We start from the raw sequence: 16,040 nt of genomic DNA on the forward strand, positions 1-16,040 counted from the left end.
TAAGTCACCAATGATCTACATTTCACTAAATCCAAAGAAAAATTTCCAGTCTTCACTTTTCCTGACACTGTTTCAATTGCTTGTCAATTGTCGTTTCAACTGACACAATTTCAACCGCTATGTTTTATTTCACATCACTGTCTCAGGTCTGACTGCTTTTGTGCTTTGAGAAGTAAAAAAACATATTTAATAATCTTGCCAGATCATTCCTAATATATAATTATTTATTAATGAATACACGTCAACTCAGTCACTTTAATTAAAGTTAGTTTAACATGGTAGAAACTGTATTAAACTTAATACATATTTAAAATATACTGAAAATAAAATCTGAATTGTCTATTTTAAATATAAGAGAAAAAGTCAGAGTCCCAACATTTTGACAAACTCTAATAATATTTAACAAATACCTTTAGAAAATCCCAGTTTTTGAGTAACTGTTCTTGCAATTTTGGATGTTGTTGCATCACTATAAAGATATACTTCATCCACACTGTGCCAGTCCACGTGGTTTCGACTCAATTTGAAACTATGAATAGCTGTTGCAAAAAGGAAAAATCTGAAGTTCTCCAAGACAAACTTCATTTAAGTGAAAATACACAGATTTTTTGGAATGAATATTTTAACTCAGTTCAACAAAAAACTTTTATTGAAACATATATCAATGTGAAACAAGTCACGGACAGGGACTTTATTTTATAAATTATTAAACATGCTATAGGAAAAGGGAACTTGTTAGAACAACATGGAATAAAACTGGCTTAACTACCATAATTTTAACCTCTTTAGGAAATATGCTTTGATTATTAAAGAACTGCTTTCCCAGGTTATCTGATCATTCCTTAGGTCTAAGGGATATACACCTTCATGAAAGTCCTCAGTACCTTTGATATAGAAACTTAAGTTCCATTTCTTCTGTTGACTTTACTTTTTGTTCTGTGGAAACTACTCAGCATAAGATAAAACAAGACTCAGGTGAAAAAAAAAATTATCTTTAAACTGGGAAGAGAATAACCTAATTTATTAGAATATAAGGTATTTTGGGAATGGGTATTAAAGCCAATTATCACTGGATACTGCTCACCCTAACAGAACCCCAAAGTTGAAAGAGCTTTTAAAAAGAAATCAGTTTTTTCCTACTATTATGTTCAAATTAGTATGGTTATTTCATTTCTGTAATGAGGTATGCTTGGTGAAATGAGCTCTAAAGAAAAAAAAAAAAGCCAAACCTATATTCTCTGGGAATAAAACTCTGTGAGGCAGGGACTATACCTTAATCACTTTGTATCACTACCACCAAACACAGTCCTAGCATACTGTTTGACATGTATCACAAATTTAGTAATGTTTGTGGAAGCAACAGATTAAGGTAATTCTCAAAACATGTCCACCAATTCATCTTTTGATAATTCTTACAGTCTGAAGGACTTAAACTTTTCTCTTTATCTCTTATATAGAGGTAAGAAAAATTCACATACCTTTATAAAACCAGTCACCTTCAAATCATTGTGCCTAATTTATGTCTTTAAAATACTCTTAAAGCAAAATATTATGTCCCATTATATATAAACACATAGAGGTATAAAGAAAGGGATTAAGTGACTTGCCACAAAACTAGCTAGTGACAGAGTCTGACTCTTCTGTTGAGGATAGAGTCCTGGTGAAGATCTAAGACCATAAGACACTTTTTGTGAAAAGGTATTTCTTACTAGAATACAAAGAAAAGCAAATCCTTGCCAAGAAAATGTACTTCGGAGTTATGGTTAAAAATGCCATTTCAAAAATTTATGAAAAACCAATTTATACCTTCCTGACCTACCAGGACACATTACTACTAACATTGAACACAAGACCAAGATGCAATTAACATAACAAACCTGAATAATACCTTCTCTTGCAAACAAAACAAAACACAAACCCAGTGTAAAAACTCAGTCTTTTAACTAAAAGAACTTTCCATAATTAAAAAATCTTTTGCAAGAGTTTAAGTTATTTACTTTCCTAAATCTATGTCTGATTCTTAAGTCAGTACTTTAAGCCTTTTAATCCAATGTTTCAAAACTGCATTTTTGTTAAAACAGTTCTGAGCAACATATTCTTAAAACATTAAAACTATAAGACCAAGATATTAACAGTGTTAAGTCAACAAAATTTTGTTTCTCTCTAAACCATTCACATTGTCTTAAAGCATGTTAATATTGGCAAATATCCTATTGCTGAACTACATACATGGTTTGCAAATGTTTATACCACTTATAATTAATACTAACCAAAATAACACACTGGATACATTTCTATAAAACTAATAATTTCTATGCTCTAAGTACAACTGAATGCTATAGATGCAACTGAAAGCTACAAGCCAGGAATATATCTACAAGGAGAAATAAAACTACAATTACTGTACCTTGGGAACGCTTTCGTTTAAGACCTGCTGCATCTGTACTCTCCTTATATCCTCTCCATTTGAACAGAGAAGGGAGGGAGAAGGGAGGGAGGTGGTAGACAACTAAGAAAGCAAAAACACTGAGCTTCAAAGTAAATTTTAAATGAGGTTTACCATTTTGCCTTTTTGTTGTATTAACTTTAAAAAATTAGTTGTATTTGACAAACATTATTCTAAATGCTTTATATAAATTCCAATTAAAAATCAGTGAAGCAAAATATTAGTTTAATAATGTTTATCAAATATATGCTTCTACTTTTACTCAAAGTAAAAAGGCAAATGATATCTAAATATATCAAAGACACCTACATGATCACCATTTTTAACATCTTTGTATAGATAGAATAAAAAACAAAACACGGCATTTTTGTATGCATAAGAGAATAATAAATCCCCATCTTTACAATACTAAGGTTATTTACTCTCAACAAATTTGTGATTATGACACAGCCAACATCTGATATGCAAATTGAAAATTCAATAAACAATATTAAACATCTAATGCAGCTTTCCTGAGAAGGTACCATAGTACACATTCTACTAGATGCTTTCCCTCCCTGAAGCATAATAGAGCCTTCCTGTAGAAATATTCTTTTCACAATTCTATTCAACAAAGTTGTTAAAATATTTTCAAAAATGAAAACATGAAACTTTTCAAAAAAATTAAACTGAAAGCTCTACTTTGAACTGATTTTTAGTGATAAAATAATGAAAGATTTATTAGTGACAGAATTACAAGAAAAAGTTATTAAAAATGTATGCTGTGACATCTTGTAAGTATAAAACAGACAACCGAGTAAAGCCAGACAGACTTGATATTTGGCAAATCAGTAAATAACCTTAAAATCAACACTTTCCCTGTCAAATATTGCTAGTTATACATCAACAAATTTCTTCACATTTTAAAATAAGCAATTATTAAAAAAAATCCACTAAGAATTAAATCTTACAATCAGTTTCTCTACAGTCCAGTTAATGAATCACAGAATCTTTATGATTTAGTTCAAATTTGATTCCCTGGTAGCTCAGCTGGTAAAGAATCCACCTGCAATGCAGGCGACTCTGGTTCGATTCCTGGGTTGGGAAGATCTGCTGGAGAAGGGATAGGCTACCACTCCAGTATTCTTGGGTTTCCCTGGTGGTTCAGCTGGTTAAGAATCCGCCTGCAATGTGGGAGACCTGGGTTCGATCCCTGGGTTGGGAAGATCCCCTGGAGAAGGGAACGGCTACTCACTCCAATATTCTGGCCTGGAGAATTCCATGAACTGTGTATAGTCCATGGGGTCGCAAAAAGTCAGGCACAACTGAGCAATGTATATACTTCACATGTTTGATTTTCATCCTCACTCTCTTCTACATTAATGTGACATTCAAAGATTAAATACTGCTCAAATACAAAAATACTTAATTCCAACTGTATAGTACTAGAAATTAAAAAAAAATCTTACATATAAAGTAAATTTAAAGACACATGTGATAAAGGTAATTGAGAAATGCTTACAAGGCATTTCATAACTTTATATGTAATTAGGTGATTATAAAAAAAGTACAGACAATAATTACAAGCTGAGTTGTAACATCAGGATTATAAAAATCTTTCGCTGTCACAGAAGGGTGGAAAATGACAACCAAAACAATTTTCTGCACTGAACATATTTCTTCTTTCATGTGCTTTCTGGTCACTTACTAAGGGGTAGATATACCACTTGCAGGAAAAAAAATCATTAGGAAAAAGCTAACATATCCAAGTAGATCAAATCTGAAATATACTTGAGACTTTACTGCTCAAACAAAGCCTAGACTTACAAGTCTACTAGCAAAACTAACGATGCCCTCACTAAGAAATAACTAGAGGGAAACATATGGACCACCCGATCACACTTTAAAATTATGTAAACACTTTCTAAAAGCTAGTCTATATAAAAATGAAAGCTTTTACCTAAAGGAATACTAATGTAAGGATTAACAACAAGACAAATATCCCAATATACTAAAATCAGAGAAACATATTCAAAACATTTTCACAAAATTAAAAACATGCTTATTAACCTTCTTCTCATATTTAATTCTTATTTTCACTTGAAAAGCATTTGCTTTGTTACAACATCCTGTAGCATGGAGAGTTTAATTTTTTTCAACCCAAAGCAAAGAATTAAGTACCACCACAAGTAGACACAAAAAGGTGATCCTTTTTGTCCTTTGATCCTTCCAACAAGGATCACTAAAATAAAGTTTTAGTTAAGAATTCTCACATTGTGTTTGTTAGCAAAAGTATGCACAAACTCAAAATACAACTGAAAATTCTAATTAAATGCTAACATTTAATAAAACTTTTCATTTATGTAGTAAAGTCTTACACAGCAAGGAAAAAGATTTTAAGTACTAAGACACAGTGTTTTCAATAAATTTCCTTACTATAATTCATGTCTTACAGAAATGGCCTTCATTATATAATTCTGAAAGCAGAGTATCAAAAAGGAGGTTGCTGAAGTATACTACTCCCTATAATAGAATAACTTTATAACTTTTCCCTTTGCAAAAGCTGGCAACCTGGATAATCTCAACTTCAGGGAAAGGAGATTTTCACGTCTCATATCTGCCAACTAGAATGAGAAAACTCCTGTCAATCTTCTTGGATCTCACAGAACTAAATACATACATTTGTAAAAACTGATTAATAATTAAAAGCTAGAAGATGGGAATCCTGTTAGCCACCAAACAGGAAAAGAAAAGCTGGTGAGAAAGGGTTATTACTCCTTCCTTCCTTTTCCGCATTCTCCCTTCCTCTCTCCCCTTCCTGGCCTTAGACTTTGGAAATGATATATTCAGTTTGGGATATCCTTATCCCGCAATAGGATAGGTATATAGACTACATGCCGAATTGTTAAATGCTATAAATCCCTGGGGATCCACCAACACTTGTGCTGTCATAGCATCCCAACTTAGCTTGAACAGTAAAAAGTCCTTTTTTTTAAATTTTTAAACTTTTAGCCTATGTGTGATTTTATATTGAGTCCCTGATAGCTCAGTTGGTAAAGAATCTGCCTGCAATGCAGAAGACCCCGGTTCCATTTCACATTTCTGGGTTGGGAAGATCTGCTGGAAAAAGAATAGGCTACCCACTCCAGTATTCGTGGACTTCCCTTGTGGCTCAGCTGGTAAAGAATCTGCCTGCAAAGAGGACCCCTGGGTTCAATCCCTGGGTTAGGAAGATTCCCTGGAGGAGGGAATGGCTACCCACTCCAGTATTCTGGCTTGGAGAAGTCCATGGACTCTATAGTTCATGGGGTCCCAAAGAGTAGGACACAACTGAGCAACTTTCACTTTCACTTTCTTTCACTTCATGACTCTTGTAGACACATATAGTTGGATTGTGCATTCCAAACAAATCTGTCAATCTCTGCCTTTCAACTGGAGTGTTACTTCACTTACATTTACTATAGTTTTTGATACGGGTGAATTGAGGTCTATCATTTCCCATTCATTTTCTTTGTTTTATCTGTATTTATTTCTCCTTCTGTTGTTTCTTTTGTTTTATATATATATATATATATATATTTACTATTTTAATTTCTCTACTGGCCTTAAGAAAAAAAAATAACATCTTTTTATTGTGGAATAATTTTCAACCTACAGAAAAGCTGCAAAAATAGTACAGAGAGTTATCACTATCATATATATCCTTCATCCAGCTTCTCCTAATGTTAGCGTAACTATACAGTACAATGATCAAAACTAAGAAATTAAGGTTGATATAATACTATCAGCTAAAATACTGACTTTATTCAGAATTTTCCAGCTTTTCTACTAAAGTCCTTTTCTGTCTTTGGATCCAATCCAAGATACCATGTTGCATTTTGATGCTATGTTTCCTTAGTTTCCTCTAAATTGTGATGAATTCTTTAATCTTTCCTTGTCTTCCATGGCTTTGACACTTAAAAAAATTTTTTTTTCAGCTTTACTGAGGTACAATTGACAAAATTATAAGAAATTTAAAGTTTACATTATGGTGATTTGATAAACACTATTAAAAGTATCCTGACTCCATCCGGTTAATTATGACGTTGACATTTCCAAAGAATACTAGTGAGTTATTTTGTAAAATGTTCCTCAATTTGAATTTGTCTGATGTTTTCTTGTAATTGGATTGAGGTTATACAGTTTTTGACCAGAGCAGTTGTAGGACTAATTCATTTAGTTCAACCATTTTTTACTGATTACTGCTTGGATAGATAAATTATAAAATGAGGGAGATACTACTCTAGGACTTTTAAATATTTACAAAGTAACTTATTTGAAGCCCTGCCTTTATTTTATGACTCAAGCACTTCCCTGGTGGCTCAGATGGTAAAGAACCTGCCTGTAAGGCAGGAGACCAGGGTTCAATCCCTGGGTTGGGAAGATCCCCAGAAGGAAATGGTAACCCATTCCAGTATTCTTGCCTGGCAATTCCACAGACAGAGGAGCCTGGTGGGCTACAGTCCATGGGGTTGCAAAGAGTTGGACGTAACTGAGCAACTAACACTAACTCTACAATAACTTTAATCCCCAGTGAACTTCTAGCTTTCATTTGTTAGGCTGCCAGATAAATGTATCCTAGCCTCGGAGGTGGGGTTGGAAGAGAATCATTTTTTAACTCAGAGAAAATGAAATTTAAACCACAAAATACGATTATACTTTGGGGGGTTTATCTTTCTTTGAAAGATAAATAAGTTATGCTAAACTTCAATTTAATTCAGTGTTTAAGATTAGTAGGATAATTAATAAGAAGATAATAAATATATTCAGTGTATTTGTGTCAATAACTACACTAACCAAGATACAGATAAGGTCAGAAGGAAAAGGAATTAAGATTTTATTTGAATGTCCTTCAAGGAAAGAGGGACTTTCCTTGTGGCTCAGCTGGTGAAGAATCTGCTTTATGCAGAGAGACCTGGGTTTGATCCCTGGGTTGGAAAGATCCCCTGGAGAAGGGAAAGGCTACCTACTCCAGTATTCTGGCCTGGAGAATTCCATCGACTGTATAGTCCATGGGGTCAAAAAGAGCTGGACACGACTGAGGGACTTTCACTTTCACTTCAAGGCAAGAACTCTGTTAAGCTTCTTAGGAATTCCCCAGAGAACTTAAAAAGAGTTCCTGAATAGGTTTTTTTTTTTAAATTTTAAATTATTAAATATGATACTTTCTCAGAAAGTCTCATTTGAGTAACTCCACTGCACTGTGATTGCCAATTCTATATCTCTTTTTCAAGAATGTATAATATGCACTGTCTACTTTGTTATCTTGTATTTATTCTCTGTAACTTCTCATCTGCAGGCTTTGTCATCCCCAGTGGTTTAAAACTCCTTGAAGGACAAAACCCTGTGTTTTTTTTTTTTTTACAAAAGTAATGAGCATAGTACTATTTGCACAAAGAATCTTCAAAATCTTCTAGCAATATGAAGAGTCAAGGCTTTACTTAGGTACAATAAGAAAATTTAAGTGGAAAAACTATTTTCCCCCTAAAATTAATAAAATAGGAAATTTCAGAAACTTAAAGGTAAGAAGCAAAATAATCAAAAGATAATACTTTTTTATTTTTGTATTGCAAATTTGAGTTATTTTTCCAACAACCTAGCTTTTTGGACAGCAAATGTTCTTTCCTCAAGACCAGTGATAATTTTCAAATGTACTACAGAATTTCCCATAATCTTCAAAGTCAAAAGTCACATTTTAATACATAAATGTATGTTCTATGTAATACTGAATAACAAAATGGCTGGAAATTCATGACAACAGTACATACAATGAATTGAACTTTGTTGATAATAAAACATCCTGATGTTTTATGTCACAATATATTAAAAAAATCAATTTTTCTTCTAATGAACCTCAAAAGATCATCAATTTGAAAGATTACAATACCAAAGTGTTCTATACTTTAACAATTTTCTATTATTACTAATTAGAATTTTACCACCCAATCTGTATCTTTAAAGCTATCAAAAAATACAGTAATATCCTAGATTGACAAGCCCAAAGACATGCTGAAAAATTTTTTCATACAAATAAACCATGTTCTTTTATCAGACTTAAATGACTGGCTCATAAAATTAGAGCACTTTGAAGAAAATTTGAGTATGCTGCTCCATTTAACATTTCAGATTCCAAGTAGATGGGATCTAGAGATCAAACAGAGCTAATGACTAACTTCCACAGGGCGAATTAGCAAGTGGAAAAAAAATGCTTTGAACGTAGTATGAGAAAGGGGGACAATATACTCATTTTTATTTTTCATACTCATCCTTTTCTCCCTTGAAGCTCTTGGGTTTTTCCCATGCATTAATAGTAAAGAATCTGGGAGTATAAACTGGGTTGTTAAGGTGAATTGCCATTTTTGAGAGAAGACTTAAGGAGAATTAATAGAAAGGAAAAAATCTAGAATTCAGTCTTTTGCAATAGATATGAAATTATGAAAAAAGTTCAGCCGTTCAAATACTATGAAGTAGGTTTTTGTGACTATTTAGAATGGTGATGAGAAGTTCTAAAACATGTCAGTCACCAATAAAAGATCAGACATATACAAAATTTGATATTTGTGCTTTAATCAAAGTATTGTCTTTATGGCAGTCTTCAGGAATGTAGACACAGCTCTGCCTTATAGACACTGAGCTGTTCTTATATACTGATATTTAAGAACCTTGAGCTTGAATTTTACAGTGAAATAAGAACATATTTGACTCTAGGGATTAGGAAAATGAAATATTTAAAATTCCTAGAGTATGGTATCTGGCATATAATAAACATTTCTTAGATTTAATCACCGATTTACTTAGAAGCCAGCATTTTCCTCAGTTATGTAGAGTTTTAAAGATATAAAAAACACCCAATTTTAAGCTTATTGTTAATGGACATGAGTTTGAGCAAGCTCTGGGAGATGGTGAAAGACAGGGAAGCCTGGCGTGCTGCAGTCCATGGGGTTGCAAAGAATTGGACATGACTGAGTGACTGAACTGAACTGATGTTATATAAACAATTACTTCCAACTACATAATTCATTTCTTCCAAGCTGGATCCTGTGAATTACTTGATCAATAATTGAATTTTTCTGCTTTATAGATGTTTTACAAGGGGAGGGAGAAAAGTCACTAATTCATAGTCTAATTTACTCGCTTAAGTAGGGCTTGCCAAGAAACTTCCCAAACAAAGGCAAACATGGATGAAGAAACACTTTTAGTTAAACAAAGAGAAATCTAAAAATTCTAATCTACCTATACTGTTATACTCACCAGAATAGTTGATCCCACTGCCTGCAGTAAATGAACAATAGAAGTATTTTTAACTTGACCACACATTTTGAATTTTACTCAAGATCAGACACATAATGAAACATGATCATCTTGGCTAGTATATAAGTATTTTAAACTATTGTCAAAAAAAAGAAAATCCAAATGCTGAATAAGGAAATATAAGGAGTAGATTGTTTCAAATTAAAAATTGATATGGTTATCAATATCAAGACAGCTAGACAGGACTTACACAAAGGAAATTAAAGCTTTTTTAAACTTCAGGAGAACCAACATTAAAATATTAGCAAAAGTACTCTTTCAGTAGAATAACAAGGGATTTTTTTATAAGTTCAATTTTCTTTCGTAACTAAAAAGCTACTCAAAAGGACTAATTCATAAAGTATATTACAACAATTTGTACATTTACGGTAAATCATGTTAGTGTCATATCAGTGAAAGTACATGTTAAGTAAAATGGAAATAGTTGAGAAATTTATAGCAATTTTTGTTCTAAAATAACAATCAAATGTTTGAAATAACCAGAAATCATATACATTTTAACACTTCTGAATTACTATTTCAAACTTAGGAGCCACTCTAAGTTTTGTCAATAACTTACTTGTTTATAAAACATATTAAATGTATTAATTGGTCTTACCATCTTTTCCATCTATGGGTTTCGACACTTCAATATCAAAACTTTCCTGCATCTGCTGTCCTCTAAAACGGCTAAGATGTTCTTGCTCAATTAAATTACTTTCTTCTTCTTCTAGTGGCTGCCAGGTACCATCAATAAACCACTGTCCACGCATTACTGGTATTTTATCAGACTCTGAAAAGAGAAACCACAGAATTATGCTTTATGATCCAACCTCCCAAGAAGTGACATAATAACTACAAGTTTATATTTTGCTACTGCTATGGCAAAAACAGACTTTTGTGACCCAATAGAATCATTTAAAGTTTTAAATTTCAGATTTCAAGCCATAGTATATAATTTTTTTACAACATATAATTTTACTTGTATTAAATATTAAACATAAAAGTTACCTGATGTTAGAAAGGGAGAGGAGCAGTTATCTATATAACTGAGGCCCCAAGTAACCAAATCAGTAGGCCAAGTGGTTGACAAACTTCATGCAAGACTCTATTGATAATTCGAATGTCTTAGAAAATACTTGAGATCAATACCCACAAATAGTTTAGAAATAGTATATTGTAGTAGTGTGGTACATTCTTTAGGGCTGCTTTAGAGATCAAGGGCTCCCAGTGAGCATACAGAAACAAATGAAACTGTTAATTACAATAAGTTCCTCACCCATTTCAGGAAAAAATTGAGAAAATTTTTTTTGAAAAACTGAACGCTTTTTTGATTAAACACTATCTCCAAAACTTAATACTTTTAGTTGTTATTTATAAACCATGACTGTCATCTAAGTTATCCTGAATTCCTTAATAAAAAAAACCCAAAAGCAAAGCAAAACAACAAAAGCCTAAAAATAAAGAGAGTTGGTGGTTTAACTACACATAGAAAAATTACTTCAAGTGGATTCAAAAGACAATAATTTGTATATATATATTAGGATATAACCCTATGGACAGAAGGAACTCCAAATACATCTTAAACCTTTTGCAGTAGCTATACTAATTGCTAATGATTGTAGTAATATTGGTATTGTTAATTTCAAAGTGCAGGTATTAAGATGAATAATTAATCTTGTTAATATCATTAGAAACTAAGATTTTCTAGCAAAAGTAAAAAGAAATACAAATATAAAAGTGAAAGAAATAAACCTGTATTTTAAATTTCAACTAAAAATGTCAGCATGAAACAATGTATATTTTCTCTTAAAAAAAAATACATATATATCCTTTGTGTACTGAAAAGACTTAGAAAAGAAAGACCAACCCTGTTTAAGTGAGCAATTCTGATATGAAGATTGTGATCTCTAAATATCATTTCCCATTCCCGTTAAAAGAAACCAATGGCCAATTTCTACTTTGAAACAGAAAATTTATTAGATGATCATGAATCACTTATACCAGACTGATGTACTGGTATAAAAGTACATCAGTACATTAGTACATGTACTAAATATTATGTGTTTCTATTTTTTCTTGCATTATCCTTTATTCTCCTGTAGCAATTCTGCAATAGTCAGGTGTTTGCTGTATTTGGTGGATATTCAAAAATATAAATTCATTGAGAATTATGGGGTTTTAACATAAAGTACACTGCTGTGTTTGATGATTTTTTTTTTTACTAGATTCTACTTTGTCTATCAAGATTACAACTGCTTTCTTATTGTTTCCATATTCCTGTGATGTTTTTGCACATCTCTTTATTTTTAACCTTTTTCACTATTTTAGATGTGTTTTTCTTTTGACACGTGAGTTAAACCCACTTATGCTTATTGATATAACTGGTATGTTTGAAATATTTGTCTATAATCACCATTTTTATTATTTCAACTCTTTCTCCAGTTGATGATTTTGCTTTTCAAAAAAGTCTTCCTTTGGTATTCAGGAATATTTGCATTTTTGGTTCTAGTGGTGACTTTTACACATTCATGTGTTTATTTATGCATTTTTGAGCGTCCTAAATCCCTTTTTTGTTTACTCAAACCTTTACTATGCAGTGTGTCCATTTTAAATGATATCCAAAATTCCCACTTACTATTTACAATAGGGAATGATCTTATTCTATTTTTCCTTTGTCTCCTGACTCACTTACATATAACAATTGTACCCATATCCCCACCACTGTTTTAGTCTTGGATCTATAATCTATTAGATTCTCATTGTTTTTCTATAGCCTCTATACTTGAAGGACAGGTTGGCAAGCTTGAACTGTGCTTCCTTGAGTTTTAAAAAATGCTGTTTCACTGCAGCCTTCCTTTGTATATCATTTCTAGAGAAGTCAGATGCAAATCTAATTTTTAAATTAGTAATATGAGTTTTTTTCCCCCACCTAGGGTCCAGAAAAAAATTTACCTTCAAAATCTAAAACAGTTTTTCTAGTCTCTAAAGTCTAACAGTCTATGTCTCAAAGTTCATTGTTTTGGATCTGTCTGCCAAGGTGGGTCCTTTTAATTTGTAGATTTCAGTTTTCCTCTTATTTCTTAAAAGTTTCCTTGGACTATGGTTTAATATTTAGTTCTGTTCCACTGATTTCTTCTGCAGTCAATCTAGTTATAAACACACTGGGGCTTCCTTTGCCTATATTGTATTTTAAGGACTTTCTCTCTGAAGCTTTTCACTTCTTTCATCTCATTTTCATTCTTTTGGTTGTTTTCCTTTCTTTTATCAGTGCCCCTTACATCAACATAACTTTCATTAATGTCCCTATTAGTATGCCCATAAATTTCAGAACATTTGGTTGGAGTGTTACATGTACGGTCTCTCTTGTTTTGTGTTTGCTTTTTGGGGAAGAACTATAATCAGTGGAAATGTACTGATTCACACTTCCTGCATTCCTCTTGCAGTAGCTTTGTATGGCATTTATTTCTGTTCGTGAGTATTTTAGGGACAGACTTCTTAGTTTCAGAGTGTCTGCTGCTGCACATTATTAAGAGCAGCTCCTATAGTGGTGGCAGGGGTGGCAGTGGTTAAGTGAAGACTGGACTGGTGTTTCTTGTTTTTCTTTCATTTCTCCAGGACCCTTCATTTTCTCCTTACTTCTTTCCTCTTATTGTCACAGCTCCAAAGCGCAGTATCCTTTTCTCCTCTCCCACCTGCAATGTTTCTCTGATGCTGCTATTTCTGTCCCTCTCGCTTTCACACACCCTCCCTACAGTTCAGTTCACAGTTCAGTTGAGTTCAGCCGCTCAGTCGTGTCCGACTCTTTGCAACCCCATGAATCGCAGCACACCAGGCCTCCCTGCCCATCACCAACTCCCGGAGTTCACTCAGACTCACTTCCATCAAGTCGGTGATGCCGTCCAGCCATCTCATCCTCTGTCGTCCCCTTTTCCTCCTGCCCCCAATCCCTCCCAGCATCAGAGTCTTTTCCCATGAGTAAACTCTTTGTATGAGATGACCAAAGTATTGGAGTTTCAGCTTCAGCATCATTCCTTCCAAAGAACACCCAGGACTGACCTCCTTTAGAATGGACTGGTTGGATATCCTTGCAGTCCAAGGGACTCTCAAGAGTCTTCTCCAACACCACAGTTCAAAAGCATCAATTCTTCGGTGCTCAGCTTTCTTCACAGTTAAGTGTTATTAATTACCAAGCTTCAAGTCTATGGTCATATTTTGCTTGATGTGTGGGGGACATTTTCTTTCTGTGAGTGGTTTTCTGCTTCATTTTAACCTCTGATCTCTCTTCTTTCACTGTCTCTTAAAAAGCAGAGACTTTTCCAACAAAGGTCTGTATAGTCAAAGCTATGGTTTTTCCAGTAGTCATGTATGGAAATGAGAGTTGAACTATAAAGAAAGCTGAATGCAGAAGAATTGATGCTTTTGAACTGTGGTGTTGGAGAAGACTCTTGAGAGTCCCTTGGACTGCAAAGAGATCCAACCAGTCTATCCTAAAGGCGATCAGTCCTGGGTGTTCATTGGAAGGACTGATGTTGAAGCCGAAACTCCAATACTTTGGCCACCTCATGTGAAGAGCTGACTCATTTGAGAAGACCCTGATGCTGGGAGGGATTGGGGGCAGGAGGAGAAGGGGATGACAGAGGATGAGATGGCTGGATGGCATCACTGACTCGATGGACCTGAGTTTGAGCAAGCTCTGGGAGCTGGTGATGGACAGGGAAGCCTGGCGTGTTGCAGTCCATGGGGCCAGAAAGAGTCAGACACGACTGAGCGACTGAACTGAACTGATAATGTTTGGCATGTCTATATATATACATGGTTTTAATTTTATATTGGGGCTTCCCAGATGGCGCTAGTGGTAAAGAATACACTTGCCAATGCAGCAAACGCAAAAGATGGGCATGACAGAGAGACTGAACTGACCTAAGCCTCTCCTTGCTGCACTCTCCAGATTCAGAGGTTTATAGCAGTAACAAGAGCTGTTGTAACTTGCTGTTTCTTTAATTACAGCTAACTTAAAATTTATGGTATCGTCCATCCTGTAGTAATGTTGGATGTGTCACCTATGTATGGTTTAAATGTATGTGGCTTTTGGGGAAAATGTGTGGAGATTAACATTTGGATAGCTTCCATTATCCTCCAGATCCATAAGCTCATCTCACTTAATCTTAAAGATAGCAATGATGTCCCCAGTTTTACAAATGCGTAAAATGAGTCTCAGTGAACCTAAATAATTTGCTTAGAGGCACACTGTTAAGTATTATGAGAACCAAGATTCCAACCAAAGTTTGACTCCAAAGTTCATTCAAACTCTCTACCATACAATGCAACCTATATTCTTAAACAGGAGAAGTCCCTTTTTAGCTCTCTCCCTAAATAAGAAATTCAGTCTATTCAGCTGTAATTTTAAAAGAAATAATTTGGGAAATTTTACACTGCTAGGCTATAATAAGACTTACAAACCAGAGCCAAACATGCTTCTCCATAAAAAACATGGAAGTTAAAAAGCAGAGTCAAAAAGAGTAAAACAAATTTTAGCACACATCTACATCCCCAAACTTTTCTCCTCTTAAGCCTAATAAATCTAAGCATTTATTCTTCTGGATGGATATTTTAGGAGCTTTACACCTAAGCTTTAAATTCCACCAATATGTGGTCAAGTACTACATCTTTTTGGTTCAGGCCTCTGTCTCAAACTCTAAACTCAAACATTCAACTGCCAATTAGACGACTCCTGCTGCTGCTAAGTCGCTTCAGTCGTGTCCGACTCTGTGCGACCCCAGAGACGGTAGCCCACCAGGCTGCCCCGTCCCTGGGATTCTCCAGGCAAGAACACTGGAGTGGGTTGCCATTGCCTTCTCCAATGCATGAAAGTGAAAAGTGAAAGTGAAGTCGCTCAGTCGTGTCCGACCCTCAGCGACCCCATGGACTGCAGCCTTCCAGGCTCCTCTGTCCATGGGATTTTCCAGGCAAGAGTACTGGAGTGGGGTGCCATTGCCTTCTCCAAACGACTCCTAGTAGAACAATTAATAGCTACCAGAATCACAAAAAGCCATGGGACACAGGAAGTTCCTGGAAGAAACAAAACAGAATACAAATCTGTTATTCCATCTCTATTCCGTATCATGACAAGTGGTGTACTGACAGTATTTAGCAGGTCACCTGGTGACCTGCTGTCTCTGGGGTTGCACAGAGTCGGACACAACTGAAGTGACTTAGCAGCAGCAGCAGCAGCAAGACAGAAATCTGGGATCATCCAGGATGTCTCCTCTTTATATGTGCCTTA

At 34.4% G+C, this 16,040-nt stretch overlaps 1 protein-coding gene across 8 annotated transcripts in view; it reads right to left on the reverse strand.

Moving 5' to 3' along the window:
- Positions 1–16,040, reverse strand: part of DDHD1 (DDHD domain containing 1) — a 66,146-nt gene that overhangs the window by 36,502 nt on the left and 13,604 nt on the right. For 2 of the 8 annotated variants that reach the window (XM_027554121.1, XM_027554123.1), the window contains exons 2-5: positions 10,374–10,547; positions 9,716–9,736; positions 2,408–2,509; positions 411–539 (exon numbers count right to left, since the gene is read on the reverse strand). In XM_027554121.1, coding sequence (XP_027409922.1) covers positions 411–539; positions 2,408–2,509; positions 9,716–9,736; positions 10,374–10,547 — 426 coding nt within the window. The remainder of the gene's footprint in view (positions 1–410; positions 540–2,407; positions 2,510–9,715; positions 9,737–10,373; positions 10,548–16,040) is intronic. The other 6 variants (XM_027554126.1, XM_027554124.1, XM_027554125.1 and 3 more) reach the window with 4 other exon arrangements.

The sequence above is a fragment of the Bos indicus x Bos taurus genome, chromosome 10 (genome assembly GCF_003369695.1).
Source record: "Bos indicus x Bos taurus breed Angus x Brahman F1 hybrid chromosome 10, Bos_hybrid_MaternalHap_v2.0, whole genome shotgun sequence".
Taxonomy (NCBI): domain Eukaryota; kingdom Metazoa; phylum Chordata; class Mammalia; order Artiodactyla; family Bovidae; genus Bos; species Bos indicus x Bos taurus.